General features: G+C 31.5%; 1 protein-coding gene across 1 annotated transcript; it reads left to right on the forward strand.

Annotated features, from left to right (window-relative positions):
- Positions 1-3,778: 3,778 nt before the first annotated feature.
- On the forward strand, positions 3,779-7,178 carry LOC143389905 (uncharacterized). Its single transcript, XM_076842638.1, is given in 2 exon segments — positions 3,779-6,827; positions 7,078-7,178. Coding segments are annotated over 2 exon segments (3,150 nt in total).
- Positions 7,179-16,784: the final 9,606 nt, after the last annotated feature.

Consider the following 16,784-nt stretch of genomic DNA (forward strand, 5'->3'; position numbering starts at 1 on the left):
TGATATCCTTGATGATGTAACAATACCAGACAATCAATTGCAACATGATTGTCAAGTATGGCTTGACAATGTTGTTTTTGTTCTTCATTAAGCATATTTACATCCATGAATGCATGACTAATACTGTTTATGATAGCATAGGCGAGTTTCATAGTAGTTTTATGAGCCAGTAGAGCTAGTCCAGGTAAACCCACAAAGGAGAATGTCAAAGCATTAAATTCTGCCATAGAGAGAAGCTTCACTGAATCTTCACAATTTTTATCAAGAGGAATGGATCTGTTATGAATAAATTGCACAGGATGGTGACCTATTTAATACTATGTAGATGGTAAGGACACATTATTCTGCTAAGACAACAATGAATACCATGAGACATTTTTGCAGGTATATAACAATTTCATGCAAGTGAGTCAAGATATTTTAGTGGGTTCTAGAAGTCCAGAATCTGACAGGACTGAATTTCCCAGAGCTGGTGTACAAAAAGAGAGCAATATTGTTATCAAGACCAAAGCATTTACAGAGTTTTGTGTAAGTTTAGCAATCAAAGCAGTAACAAAGTTATCTAGAGTACATTCTAACCCCATTGTAGCCAACACCTGTTGAGCTGAGGCTGTTAATGGTTTTATATCTCCCTAAGTTACTAGAATTCAAGTATCTTTTGGGTCTTCTTTTAATGTTTCTCCTCTTTTGAGGAGAATGATTATTCTCTTGTTTGGATGAACTCTTATCTTCCAGGGTTAAATGAGACTTAGAAATCAGCTTGTGAATTCCCTGATGTATATTTATAATTGCTTTTTTTCAAACATGAAGGTAGAGTCCATGTTGGCATAAGTATAGAAGTCTATGCTTTTCCCCACGTGATCAAAGGCATAGGATCTTGTCATGCTGGTCAGGTGGAGCCTCGTATATTACATAATTATATTGGTAATTGCTGTTTGAGAATAAAATGTCTATTCAATGCAGATGACCAATTATGAGTATTAAATTTATGTTGAATATTGAGCATATTAACTGTAAATAAAACAATATTTAATGTATATTAATATAAGAGAGGATAAATCTTTGTTTCTCTTATAAAGGTAAATATTAGGATACAATTTGCACACTCAACAAAAGCTCGTCCAAAAGAATTATGAAAAATTTCATGATTTAAAACTATATCTCATTGATTAAAAATTGTGCAAGAGGATGAGATGTAAAGGCAGGAGCATTATCCATCTTTAAACAAATAGGACCTCTAGGAGCAGATCATGCTTGGTTTCTTTCCATGTTCTCTGCTGGAACTGACTTGACATTTTCTTTTTCAGATTCAATTCTGTTAGTAATTTTTTTTTCTTTTGTTTTGTGTTTTGCAGTAATGCATTAGAAATCATAAATATTTTGAAGTGAATTTATCACTATACTTCTACTTTATATTTTTTTTTCTTCTTTTGATTAGTGATTTAACTTCTGGATCATTTTTTTTTATTCTGGCATGCTTGGATTCTTTTCTCTCTCTCTCTCTCTCTCTCTCTCTCTCTCTCTCTCTCTCTCTCTCTTTATGGAGAGAGGGAGAGAGAGAGAGACAGAGAGAGAGTCTTTGTCTATAATATCAACCCTACACAAAACACAGTATGTGTGTGTGTGTGTGTGTGTGTGTGTGTGTATATATATATATATATATATATATATATATATATATATATATATATCCCACTTCTCCTTATATATCCTATAGATTTTTAATTTTTACAGTATTCTACAAGTTGCTTAGACTTGTCTTAAACTTGGTACTGCTTGATAAGCCTCTCCCATATTTGTAGAATTTCGGATTTGCACACAAGGAATTCCCCTTTCATTTTTTTCTTAAAGAATTATTCACATAAACATTGTGCACATTGATGTTAATATTTATTTTAATTTATGTCTCCAAACTTTTTTTAAATAGTTATTTAGTATTCTTTGAGTAATTCATCACTGTCAGTATCCTAATGTTAAATTCTTAATGTTTTATTTTTCTTTTTTGTAACTTGGATTTAGCCATGCTTATCTTGTTTGTATTTGCTTTACTAGTTTTTATTTATTCACTAAAGAAGCTATCAGTAGATTATATAGTCCATTTTCAGGAAAAAAATATAAAAACTTTTTAATAAACAAAAATAGGCAAGAACAGTGCTGCATACTTGTAATATTTGCTAATTGGAAGGCCATGCAAAAGTATTTCATGTTTGAGAGAAGTCACAGAAATTTAGAAACAGCATGGCTAAAACAATTTTAAAAACACTTGTATTGTAGTTCGTGATATAGAATTTTTTGGGAAATCTCAAGCATTTCACAGGAAACATTAACAGTTTGATGACCTAAAAATCCAGAATTGCCAGTACTAAATATGTATCCATGAACAATTAAATCCGAAAATTGAAGATATACCTCTGCTTTTGTGTTTAGTGCCAATATTTTTCTTAGTATTAAATCTAGGGACTCAATGTGTATGCCCATCAATGTAAAATGTTGAAAAATATGTACTTATATTCTATAATTATTTAGTTATGAAATATTTTGTCTCTTAAAGTGTTATAAGAAATATATGCAGGACTTTGAATTAAGTGAAAGGTGGCAGGCAGATTAAGTTGTAGGAGCATTTGATTTACATGTGGAAGTCAGAAATTTAATGAGCAAAATTTTGCTCACCAGGTACTATGCTTTGTGCAGGGTTGATATTATAGTAAAAGTCTCCATAATTTTATTTTATTGAGCATAATAGGGTCAAGAGTTTTATTTTACCACATAGTGAGTGTTTTATGTTCTTCATAAATACTAGTAGAAAAAATACAATACCTTGTAAGAACAAAATTGATAATTATATGAAATAATGATTTTGTTAATTCATTCTATTTAGTCATCTTACCTTGTATATATAGTGTAAAATACCATGATATATTTATAAATAAACAAAGTTGTATTTGTCAATAAAGGAAATTCTCATATCACACGAATGTAAAAATATATAAAAAATAATTTATTATACTTGATTGTCATGTGTTGAATTCTTCCAAATATTATGGCCATAGGCTATGCAAGGCTTTTATAGTCTTTTAAAATGTTTTTATGAAAAATTTTATAGACATATATGTGTATATTTCTTAGTAAATTTTTTGTTCATATTTGTTTTTAAGAGTCCATTGCCTCTTTTTCCTTGTTGAATATTTATGGTATTATCACTCAAAATCTACTAGTTATTTTCATGTCTCTATGTCATGGTAAACAAAAACCATTTTGGACACTCTTTGAAAAAGTCAGAAATGTTTGCATATGTTTTTCATTTCTTTTATTCTACTGACAGTAAAGGTAGCTGGTACGTATTTCCTAAATACACAATACTATCTTATGGGGAACAAAAGGCTGTTAATGAAACTTTTCAACATTTTATTATATTACTCTTCTTAATGATGTAATCCTCTTGGATACTGTGGTCTCTACAAAATTTCAATAATATTCTCAAAGTAATTTTTTCTTTCCTTTCTTTGAACTAATATATTTTTTTTGGATTTATGGTGACTTAGGACTTACAAATCTGCTACAATAATGATGTACTTATTTTTTTCTTAATTTCATATTATGAGTGCAAAATATATTTATCCCAGTCTAATATGCATTGATTTTTCTTAAATTTTTGTTTATTTCAGCCATGACTCCTAATCATATCCAAAAATATTCAAAAGAAAAGGGCCTAAAACATATATTTCATGAAGTGAGAAGTGCAAAATATAGAAGTTGTGATCTTGACTATTTACCACGAATGAAAATATGGAAAACTACAAGTGAGAGCGAACACCAGAAATCATACAAAAAATCAAGCCTTGTTCATCACCAGAGAATTTATACTGGAGAGAAGCCCTACAAATATAAAGAATGTTGCAAAGCTGTTAGTATTAAAAGTCTTATTTTCCACAGCAGAAGTCACACAGGAGAGAAGCCCAACAAATGTAAAGATTGTGGCAAAGCTTTTGGTCAAAAATCAAACCTTATTTGCCACAGAGGAACACACACTGGAGAGAAGCCCAACAAATGTAAAAATTGTGGCAAAGCTTTTGGTAGAATATCAGACCTTATTCGCCACTGTAGAACTCACACTGGAGAGAAGCCTTACAAATGTAATGGATGTGGCAAAGCTATCAGTTTAAAATCACTCCTAATGTGCCACAGCAGAACTCACACTGGAGAGAAGCCCTACAAATGTAATGATTGTGGCAAAGCTTTTGGTCAAAAATCAAACCTTATATGCTACAGAGGAACTCACACTGGAGAGAAGCTCAACAAATGTAAAGATTGTGGCAAAGCTTTTGGTAATAAATCAGACCTTATTTACCATAAAAGAACTCACACTGGAGAGAAGCCCTACAAATGTAAAGATTGTGGCAAAGCTTTTGGTAAAAATTCAAACCTTATTCGCCACAGCAGAACACACACTGGAGAGAAGCCCTACAAATGTAAAGATTGTGGCAAAGCTTTTGGTAGAAATTCAAACCTTATTTGCCACAGCAGAACACACACTTGAGAGAAGCCCTACAAATGTAAAGATTGTGGCAAAGCTTTTGGTCGAAAATCACACCTTATTTGCCACAGCAGAACTCACACTGGAGAAAAGTCCTACAAATGTAAAGATTGTGGCAAAGCTTTTGGTGACAAGTCACACCTTATTCGCCACAGAAGAACTCACACTGGAGAGAAGCCCTATAAATGTAAAGACTGTGGCAAAGCTTTTGGTGGAAAATCAGACCTCATTTACCATAGAAGAACTCACACTGGAGAGAAGCCCTACAAATGTAAAGATTGTGGCAAAGATTTTGGTAAAAATTCAAACCTTATTCGCCACAGCAGAACTCACACTGGAGAGAAGCCCTACAAATGTAAAGGATGTGGCAAAGATTTTGGTAAAAAATTAGACCTTATTTACAATGGAAGAACTCACACTGGAGAGAAGCCTTACAAATGTAAAGATTGTGGCAAAGGTTTTGGTAAAAATTCAAACCTTAATTGCCACAGAAATACTCACACTGGAGAGAAGCCCTACAAATGTAAAGATTGTGGCAAAGCTTTTGGTCGAAAATCACACCTTATTTGCCACAGCAGAACTCACACTGGAGAGAAGCCCTACAAATGTAAAGATTGTGGCAAAGCTTTTGGTCAAAAATCAGACGTTATTTACCATAGAAGAACTCACACTGGTGAGAAGCCCTACAAATGTAAAGATTGTGGCAAAGCTTTTGGTAAAAATTCAAACCTTATTCGCCACAGCAGAACACACACTGGAGAGAAGCCCTACAAATGTAATGATTGTGGCAAAGCTTTTGGTAGAAATTCAAACCTTATTTGCCACAGCAGAACTCACACTGGAGAGAAGCCCTACAAATGTAAAGATTGTGGCAAAGCTTTTGGTGACAAGTCACACCTTATTCGCCACAGAAGAATTCACACTGGAGAGAAGCCCTACAAATGTAAAGATTGTGGCAAAGCTTTTGGTCAAAAATCAGACCTCATTTACCATAGAAGAACTCACACTGGAGAGAAGCCCTACAAATGTAAAGATTGTGGCAAAGCTTTTTGTCAAAAATCACACCTTATTTGCCACAGCAGAACTCACACTGGAGATAAGCCCTACAAATGTAAAGATTGTGGCAAAGCTTTTTGTCAAAAATCACACCTTATTTGCCACAGCAGAACTCACACTGGAGAGAAGCCCTACAAATGTAAAGATTGTGGCAAAGCTTTTGGTGACAAGTCACACCTTATTCGCCACAGAAGAATTCACACTGGAGAGAAGCCCTACAAATGAAAAGATTGTGGCAAAGCTTTTGGTCAAAAATCAAACCTTATTTGCCACAGCAGAACTCACACTGGAGAGAAGCCCTACAAATATAAAGATTGTGGCAAAGCTTTTGGTAAAAATTCAAACCTTATTTGCCACAGCAGAACTCACACTGGAGAGAAGCCCTACAAATGTAAAGATTGTGGCAAAGCTTTTGGTAAAAATTCAAACCTTAATTGCCACAGCAATACTCACACTGGAGAGAAGCCCTACAAATGTAAAGATTGTGGCAAAGCTTTTGGTCAAAAATCACACCTTATTTGCCACAGCAGAACTCACACTGGAGAGAAGCCCAACAAATGTAAAGATTGTGGTAAAGCTTTTGGTGACAAATCACACCTTATTTTCCACAACAGAACTCACACTGGAGAGAAGCCCTACAAATGTAAAGACTGTGGCAAAGCTTTTGGTCAAAAATCAGACCTCATTTACCATAGAAGAACTCACACTGGTGAGAAGCCCTACAAATTTAAAGATTGTGGCAAAGCTTTTGGAAAAAATTCAAACCTTATTCGCCACAGCAGAACACACACTGGAGAGAAGCCCTACAAATGTAAAGATTGTGGCAAAGCTTTTGGTAGAAATTCAAACCTTATTTGCCACAGCAGAACTCACACTGGAGAAAAGCCCTACAAATGTAAAGATTGTGGCAAAGCTTTTGGTGACAAGTCACACCTTATTCGCCACAGGAGAATTCACACTGGAGAGAAGCCCTACAAATGTAAAGATTGTGGCAAAGCTTTTGGTCAAAAATCAGACCTCATTTACCACAGAAGAACTCACACTGGAGAGAAGCCCTACAAATGTAAAGATTGTGGCAAAGCTTTTTGTAAAAATTCAAACCTTATTCGCCACAGCAGAACTCACACTGGAGAGAAGCCCTACAAATGTAAAGGATGTGGCAAAGCTTTTGGTAAAAAATCAGACCTTATTTACCATGGAAGAACTCACACTGGAGAGAAGCCCTACAAATATAAACATTGAATATGTGAATAAAGTGATAATACTTTTAAACAAAGACTAAACTGTGGCGCTGGGGTGGTCGTTCAGTGGTAGAGTGATAGACTCACATGTGTGAGATCCTGGGTTCTATCCTCAGCACCACGTAAAAATAAATAAGTGAAATAAAGGTATTGTGTCCAACTACAACTAAAAAATAAACATTAAAAAAAGACTAAACCTTATTAACAACAGAATTTATACAGAAAAGAAACCCTACAAATTGAAACGATGCAGCAAAGCTTTTAATAAGAAAGCAATTCTTTTCACCACTAGGTTTCTTATTCTGGGAAGAAGACATCTAAATGTAGGGAATGTAGAAACATTTTAAATTATGTATCATATATTACTAGACATCAGAGAAAACACACTGGAGAAAAGCTCTACAAATGAAACCATTGTACCATTACTGTAAGAAAGGGACAACATTTAATCCTCACCATAAAAACCATAGCATAGAGAAAGTTTTGAAATGTGAAAATTGACAATGTGACAATGCCTCCAAAATTTATTCACCAATAATCAACACCTGTGGATACATACTGGTTAGAGAAAATACAAATAAAAAAAATGTAGCTACATGTTTCTTAAACACTGCTTATTTATAGAGAATTCATTGTGCCCAGAAACTCTAAAAAGTTAAATAATATTTCCAAAATGAATTTAAATTTTAAATTCATTGAACATCTGAAAACTCATACTAGTAGTGAACACTGAACGTTTTTTGTCCAAAATGCATGCCTTATATAACAATGAAACATTTATAATAAATGTGAGAGTATAGTAAAGTTATTATCTATATATTACACCTTGATGTATATGAGGATCAGTAAAATACAGAACTCATTTAAGTTTATAAAACATGTAGTTGTCTTTAACTTTTGCTTAAATTTATTAAGCATTATCAAGTTATTTTGTACAAATATCAGTCATAAATATCATACGTGCATAGTGAAGAAACCTCATTTTTAAAAGTATGTAATTGTTTTTATAAATCAAAAATTGCTATTTTCACTTTTGAATACTGAGAAAAGAATTATATATCAAATCTATTTTTAATTTTTAACACTGAAGTGTAATATTTTAAACTGTATCTTTTTTTTGTATTTCAGTTTAAGTTTAGGTATTTTTATACACTGAGCTACATTCCTAAGCCCTCTCTAAACTTTTTTAAATTTTGTGACTGTCTTACTAAGTTGCTTGAAACCACACTAAATTGCTGAGGGTGAATTTCAACTTCTGAAATTACTCAGCTTCCCAGTTTGCTTGGATTACAAGCATGGACCATCATGTCAGGTTTACAGTGCATTTTTTTTTACCTATATTTACCTTATTTATGCAATATATCTTTTTAACTGAATATTTGTTTACATGTTAACACTCATGTATTGCATCCTGTTGTTAAATGACAGACATCATAGTGTTCCACTTGACTAAATATTCTATGTAACAGTAAAACATACTGTTGAGTGAATAATACTCTAGTATCTGTTAATACTTTTACACATTTTAATCAAACTTAATGTGAAATACAATTTGCATAAGTCAGATCATTATTTTTTTCTGTTTGTATTTATGGTGAAATTAAGAGTTATAAGAAGGATATAGATATAGGAAAATAAGCCCCAGCTATTCATATCTTGATTTATAAATTTTAAAATTTTAACATTTTAACATTTTCCATTAATTTTAAAAGACTGAATTTCCACAAACGTAAGGGTAGCTCTTACAGGAGAGAAGAGCTTTATCTTTCTTTTGTGTATAATGGCCTTCTAGACTTCATCCTTATTGGAAACATTCCATTTTTCTGTAAATGAGGTCAATGATCAGTGTTTTCATGTACATTAGTAAATTCTGACATCATTGTTATTCTCTAGGTAGTGTTATTTCAGGGCAAGAATTGGAGAAATAAATGTGGAGTCGAGGTTGAGTGAGGCCTTATACTTATGACAAAATAATCAATGAGCTATGTTTTATAGTCTCATTTTATGAGGACCAAGTACTAAGAGGTAAACTGAGAAGGTTGTATGTAAAGATTAAGTTTCTTCTCATAAAATATTGGCTTTTCAGGTTCAACAGGGTAAAAGCTTCTTATACACAGAATCCATACAAAAATCATTGAATATCATTCAGAATTTTATTAACATTACATTTAATTCATGAAGACCTGAGTTTACAACAACATATACCTAAGAACAAGGTCTAGGGACATTGTACACTCTCCAATATAGACATATTTATACCAACTTAATTATACATGAAGCTACACTAAATGAGAAGAAAAATCAATTGGATCAACAACAATATAGAAATAAAAACTTATAAAGACTTAAGCAAGAGACCAATAGTGGATGAAGTGTGGTTTCCAAATGCTAGGGTGAAAATGGACATATAATCAGTTAAAGGTAATTGAAGAAAGATAAGTTACCCACTTTGAGCTACAACAGCATTTGAAAGAAAAGGAGTGACAAAGTAAGCAAAGATTATTGACTTCCATTTGTATGCTTTGTAATATTTTCCAAAAGTTTTCTGCATATTTTGTTGCAGTCAATTCGGGAAATAATCCAGAAAGTTAAAAAAGACAAGTATTGCTTCTCTGGTTTTAAAAGCAAGAAAAGGAATAGAGAGAGATTTATTGAGCTAGAAAAAAATTACTGGTTAGAATTAAAAAATAAAGAACTGAGATTACCAGAGTCTAAGTATAATGTATTTCAGCCTGGCTGCACAGGGCATTTTTGCTTACCAAAGAATTTGTTCACATATCTACGCTTAAAGAACATTGCTCTTTTTAGTCAGTCTGTTTCATTAATAACAATGATATACCTTTCAACAGTTTCAAACCACAAAAATACACAATTTCAGAAATCTTTTGTCTCATGCTCCATATATTCTGCCACAATATTCACCAGGGCAAGATAATATAAAACTTTTGGCAGTCCCATCAAGGCATTCACTTCTATTAATTTTAAGGCCCAACATATACTGCATAGAAAAGTATGATAATGTAACAACATAATTTTACTTCGTAAAAATATTTTTTTCAGGAAAAATATATACCAACTCCTTTGTCTTGGGATTACATTAGAAAAATATGAGGTAATTATACTGTGTATTAAGACCTTTGGCCATGAGCCTTAAAATTACCTTAAAATACAAGAGAATATTAATGTTTATTTTTAAATATAGTTTTTATATTTCAAATATTCAAATTTCACAGCAATCCATGATACAAAAACATGATAAAAACAAGTGCAGTTCAATGTCTTATCATGACATTTCAATACCTGCTGTCGATTGCCTGTAGCTTCCACTTTTAATTTAAACAAATAATAATTTTCCATACAATTTGGGTGAAGTTGAGTACAAAACCTCCTGCATTGCTTTCCTGGGCAAGCCATCATACTTGAAACAACTGAATCTAAAATCAAATTATGTTTACTCTACATTCTAATTATATCAGTTCTTAACTTATCTAGCATAAAACAAATCCACTTTCTTCTTGTTAAATATCTTGAGCTCAAAGATATGGAACCTTGGAGCTAAAAGAAGTATGACATAAATAGTGAGGTCTTTTTTTGCATAAGGCAAATTGCACTTTTTGTATTTGATTTTTCTGCCTGTAAAAATCTGCATTTCTCTTCCTACAGTGGTAGTATGATTGATGGTGAGTTGTGTGATTACAGGAGACTTAAAATGCAGCTACATGTACTTGAGTCCTTTTACTGGAAAAAATACTATTATTTGTACTCTAATAGGAGACTCAAAATCGTGCTATTTTTTTAATCTGCCTCTTCATTCATAGTTTTCTAATGTTTTTGATCTAGTCAGTTCAGGACATTTCTGATTAATGGGTGTCATCAAGATATAAATTCCCTCTATAAACATTAGCAATGAGAAAATTCTTCCCATTAAAAATAAAAACATTCTCATAGAGTCTTTTCTATATTCTAAGGAACCACTTTTGCTTTTGCTTGACTAAACAAAATAAATTCCACATATTTGAGTCCCAAAGTAAATGGCAATACATTAACCTAAACACCATGAGGAATATAAGAAATACAAGATATCACCTTTAAAATATAAAAACAAATAAGAATCAGAAATGCAAAGCCTTTACCATCTAAACTATACCAGAGCTTTTAAAAAGTAATCTTAGAAGTTCTACTTGCTCTCATAGTAAGATGCCTTATACTCAAAGATATTTAATCACTCACTAAAGGTCACTCAGTGAATGCATAGCAGTTCTTATTCTAAAGCTTTTATAGAATTTTTTGATAACACACTGCAAAGTCTCAACTGTCTTCTTTAGAAATATGACACAGAGGTTGTTTTAGTCCATTTTATAATGTTATAGAAAAATCCAGAAACAGGCCAATGAATAAAAATAGGTATAATTGCATAAAAAATATTTTCTGAGAGGCTGGGGTTGTGGCTCAGTGGTAGAGTGCTCACCTCTCACATGCAAGAAGCTGGGTTCAATTCTCAGCGACTCATAAAAATAAATAAATAAATAAAATAAAGGTATTGTGTCCAACTACAACTTATAAAAAAAAATATTTTTGAGTACATAGTTCTGAAGATTTAAGTGCACTGTACTTCTCAGCTCCTGTGAAAGCTCCTTTACCTGCATACAAATGAGGTGGCATTATGGTGAGGGCTCATTTGAGAGGTAGATAGGAAAAAGAGAAATTCAGAAAAAAGACTTGCTCTTTTGTAACACCTGGCTTTAATACAAACTATGTTGTGTCCCATGAAAGTTACATTAACCCTCTCCAAAAACATTTCCCCCAATGATCTAACCACAATTTGCTAGATCTTACTTCTTTAACATTCCACTCTTTTCCAACTCTCTCCCTTTGAAACTAAGTTCCAAACACATGAGCATTCGGGGCACATACTCAAATCATAATGAAGTAATATGAGAGAGACAATGGTAAAAATGAGACCTAGAATGTAATTTCTTAGTAGTTATAAATATTCTAGTTACTAGAATAAAATGCTTTAAAGTCTAGAAATTATTTTATGTTGATATTTTATTTTAAAGACAATAGGGAATTTAATTAAATTACTTTTTGTAGAATGAATGAATTTGAATGTGACAAGACTAATGGCCTAGGTATATTAAAATAAGGAAAAAGTCTGTGCAAAAACTCAATGAATGTTTAGTAAACCATTCCTAGGTATAAAAAGAGAATGCTGGGCTTTCTGATTATGCTATATCAAGCCAAAAGTTTACTGGCTAAAATCTGGTGGCCCTCAAAAACAGAGCAAATATTCATATAAAAATGCAGTGGACATCAGTCTCATGAGCTTCATACTTAAATTATCTGCTTCCAAAGACTACATGATTCATAGTAATTCTCATGAGTATTATATTTCTTTCAATTTCAATTTTTAGCTTTCTATATAGTTACCACACCATCTCATGGCCAGATCAATAATTTCTTGAACTTTTTCATATATTAATCTATACACTATCTCAGATATGTTTGTTTCTAGATTGTCAGGGATCCCTCTTAGTGAATTCTGAGACGTGTGAGAGGTTGAACAAGCATTGAAATTTGCTTATTAAAAATAAGCCATGTCATAGGTGGGAAGTAAAAGGAGAAAAGAAGCAAAAGTCCTCATCTAAACTTGTATGTGCTGATACTACACAAGGTTATTCCAATGATGTCTGGTTTGGGTTAGGAAAGCAACTTTTCTTATACATTATGACCTAAAGTTCATCAAATATGTTTGTTACAGACTTTTGGAGAACACCTAAATTTTTCTTAGTAATTTCTACATTGAAAAACTACTGTTACCTTTAAACACAACTATCCATTGAAATAAATCTGAAATAGTTCTTTAATATTGCAAAACAGAAAATTTATGGCATTATTCACTGAATGCTAATATTTTCCAATAACACCTCACACCACAATATATGTACCTTATACAGTTTAACACCTATAGGGGTTCTTAACACAATGGATAGGTAATTAAAGTAAAGAGTGAAATGAGACTCAGAAACAACTAATTACAGTAAAAAATATTATTACCTTATTTCAAATATAGTGCACCCTTTTGCTTGTTTTCCCTAAAGTTAATTTTTTTAACCTTTGGTAAGATATTTCACTTTATTTAAATATCATAATAAATAGTATTGTTTTTTCATATGTACTCTCTGATGCATCTCAAATATATTTGCATACCCCAATACCTAAGCAGAATTCTATACACATTATTCAATAGAGAAACAGTAGTTACTTCTGAAATCTATATTTCTCTTTTCAAATGATGTCTTGCGTTTTTTTTAAAAAATATCGGAAATAATTCTAATAAACTTTTTTTCTAATTAGCATATAGTAAGTGCCTGATAAATATTTGTGAAAAAGAATGAAGAAATAATAAGAGCATTTATATAATCTGTACAATATGGTATGTGGTATTTCATGATTTTATCAACAACTTACTGAATATTATAACAATCTTACTATGTGAGTAAGATGTGGGTACAATGAACCAATAATAAATAAAAAATTAATGCTGTTTTGTTAGCAATTCACCAAACAATTTTTTCCAAAAACAGATACTCTGATTTGTGTTTTTTTGTCAACTATTATATTATGAAGGAATGAAGCTCAGTAAATGAAGATTGGAGCTACATACTTGCTTAGGGTGCCTATCAGTCATTGTTAAAAAACCTTTAGCTATATAAAATTTAAATACTGTATGTACCATTGTGATATAATGGAATTTTGACTAAATGTACATTAATAATGCTGAAGTCTTTCATTGAGTCTTATATCAGTTTAAAAAATAAACTTACTAAATGTGATTTCCTCAATTCTAAGTATCTTATGTTTTAAGAAACTGTATGGAAAATGCAAATTAAAGTTAACATACTAATATGAAGAGCAGAAGCACCGCAGGAAAGATGAAAAGAAAGAATTGGGAGATTCCACCATTATAGATGTAATTATTTCAACATCTTTTCAATGTACCTAACCCACTATTGATACCAAAGTAAATGAGAAAACTCTTCTCATTCTGATTGTGCATGATGCTATTATATAAAATGAAAACAAGCAAATGTGTCAGAGATGCATTTTACAATATTAGTTGAAAATACAATTGATTGATCAGTATCTCACTGTGTTTTACCCCAGCAAATACCTTCTCAGTGTGCAAGATAAATGGCTAAAAATTTTAAAAAATTGAGTAAAATTTATGTTAAAAAATAACAACTATTTTTTCATAATGAAAAGGTTAATGTCTTTTTGAAACAACATGTCAATAAACTTTGCCCTATCACATAAAGGAAAGCAACAATTCGGGTAAATTTCTTCATTTTATTCTTTGAATATGCCAAGTATTCTTTGGCAAACTTCCACATATATTGTTTTAATTTCATAGGTGTAAATTATATCTGGTTTTCTCTAAATTGCTACTTATTTATATTTAATATAAATTTGTTGAGAAATTATTTCTGCATGTGCTGATAGTGAAATATATTAAAGAATGGAAGTTATTAAAAGCTCTATAAATTGAAATTCCAGAATCGTGGGAGGAAACTGTATATTATCATGAGAAAAATATTGAGTACTATGAATTTGTTCCAGATGTTTATTTCCCTTAGTATCCACTTTTCACATAAACTAGTGCTGTTAAATGAAGCTGACTATTGAATATCATAGAAAAGGCCATCAGAGTAATCAGAAGAAATTTAAAAGATAAACAATCAAATCATAAACATCTGGTTGAAACAAGAACTGTTGGATCTTAGCTTTTGACTTTACTATATTGTCTCCTATCTTTTATTTTGATTATGACTAAGAGAAAGGTACTTCTATTAAAACCATGACCAGAACAATTTATAGCAATTTGTTTTTTTAAAACATGGATAAAATTGACTTGCTAACTCAGGATAGAATCTAATGAGTAAATCTTGTTATGGTAAGCTAAAAAAAATATAAATACTCAACATGAATTTTGGCCTTTTCAAGAAAATAATATTAGGGTCAAAAACAATTTGGTAAGATAGTATTGAATATTTTATATGAAAGAAAAGGCAAAAATATTTTTTAAAAATTTTGATTATTAGATGCATGTAAAAAAAAAAGTGGTGTCCAGGCCTGATGTGGTGGTACATACCTGTAATCTCAAATATCATAGAGGCTGAGGCAGAAGGATAATAACTTCAAGGCCAGCCTTGGTAACTAAGTGAGACCGGGTCTCAAAATAAAATATCAAAGAATTTTGTATATATATGAGTGATACAACACCCCGAGTTCAATCTCCAGTACCATATAAAACAGTAGTTTCCAAAATTTACACCCAAATCAGCAGCGTACACTCTATCTGCAACTATGTAAAGTTTTCAAAGGAAACTAAATTTTGCCATACACACTACTAGTTGTCTGATTATATTGATTTTAATCTTGAAATGTATATAGAAGACCCTACACAATGTTTTAGGGGTTCCCATTATTTTTGTAATTGCAAAGAGAGGGAGGAAAACCAATTTAACTTATGGGGCCACTTCTTTTTCTTCAGGCCTAATCAATCAAATATTAAAAGGATTTAGCCTTTAATTGATTATCCTTTATGGTATGTGTTCTGTGATTTCTTTCTTAATTTACATTGGACACTTTATTATTTCTGAGTATCAGCATCTATATAGGCAACCACACCCCACTGTATTTTTTCATAGTTACAAGTCCCTGTGTTCATGCTTCCTCAGGTAGTTATTCTCTTTAAAAAATAATTATGTGTTGCATTCTTTGTCTACAGAAAATTTATGAAGGTTAAAAACCTGTAAGCATTTTCACAAATTTGACTTTAAGATACTTTTCATCACAAAACACATACCAGAAGTAAGAGTAATTTCTTTCTCTAATTTATTAGCCTTTCTGACATCCAATCTCAGGACATGAATGCTGCTCATGGAGGGATGTTCTTACCATCAAGAACAATCAGTACAACTTTCTTCTTTCCACTAAATTTAACAAAAAGTGCACGTTTTACTGTGTTTCATATACAGAACTTGGCTTTCCATTATTTGTGTTTAGTGCGTTTTTACTTTCTTTTTTCACCACTCTGTTTTTCCTGTATTTTCTAAAATTAATTTTTTTTTTTTTTGGTGAGAAAAATTGATCACTAGAAACGTCTAAATTTTGCTACATTCAATCACTTGACTACTCACTAGCTAATATTTCTATTAAACCATCATTTTAAAGGTAGGACTGAGGTATGCTAACAAAACTATTTTCAAGTTGTACTGCAGAATCAGCATAACTTTATTGAGCTCTGCAGTTAGAGCCACTGTTTCTGTCCACAAACTCTGCTCCCTTTTTTAAAATTTTTTTCTTCTATATTGAGTAACTCTCTTTGAAATGAGGCATGGAAAATAGCTTTTTAGATTTTATTATTAATAAAAATCTATTTCTATTTATCATTGATGGACAATTTGCTTCATTTTAGAATACCAGATTGAATACTATTTTTCCTGTAAATCTTGAGGTTATTCTGTATTTATCATCTATAATCTATTATTAAGGATAAATACTTGGGTTTTATTCTTGCTTTCTTGAAGCTGACCATGGTTTTTCATTTCAGGATATATTATTTGTTTTAAGCATAACTACTTGAGAATATCTGGAAATATATTTAACATATTTAAATTTTATTTTCTTGATTATAGCATTCAATCAAAATGGAATATTTCCAGACAAAATTTTCTGTTCAGTATATACATGCAGAAAAAAGGATAAAATATGGAAAATAATATATCTGTTTTTCAGACACCAAAAACAGACATAGCAGGTGAGTGAAACCATAAGCAATAAATGCAGACTGGTTAGGCGAACTATAACTTTATTTCAAAAATGGTTCCTAATAAGTGCAGTTTGACAAAATGCTGTTAAAACTTGTGGATAAAGGGGAAATAAAAATA

The sequence above is a fragment of the Callospermophilus lateralis genome, unplaced genomic scaffold, assembly GCF_048772815.1.
Source record: "Callospermophilus lateralis isolate mCalLat2 unplaced genomic scaffold, mCalLat2.hap1 Scaffold_74, whole genome shotgun sequence".
NCBI classification, from domain to species: Eukaryota; Metazoa; Chordata; class Mammalia; order Rodentia; family Sciuridae; genus Callospermophilus; species Callospermophilus lateralis.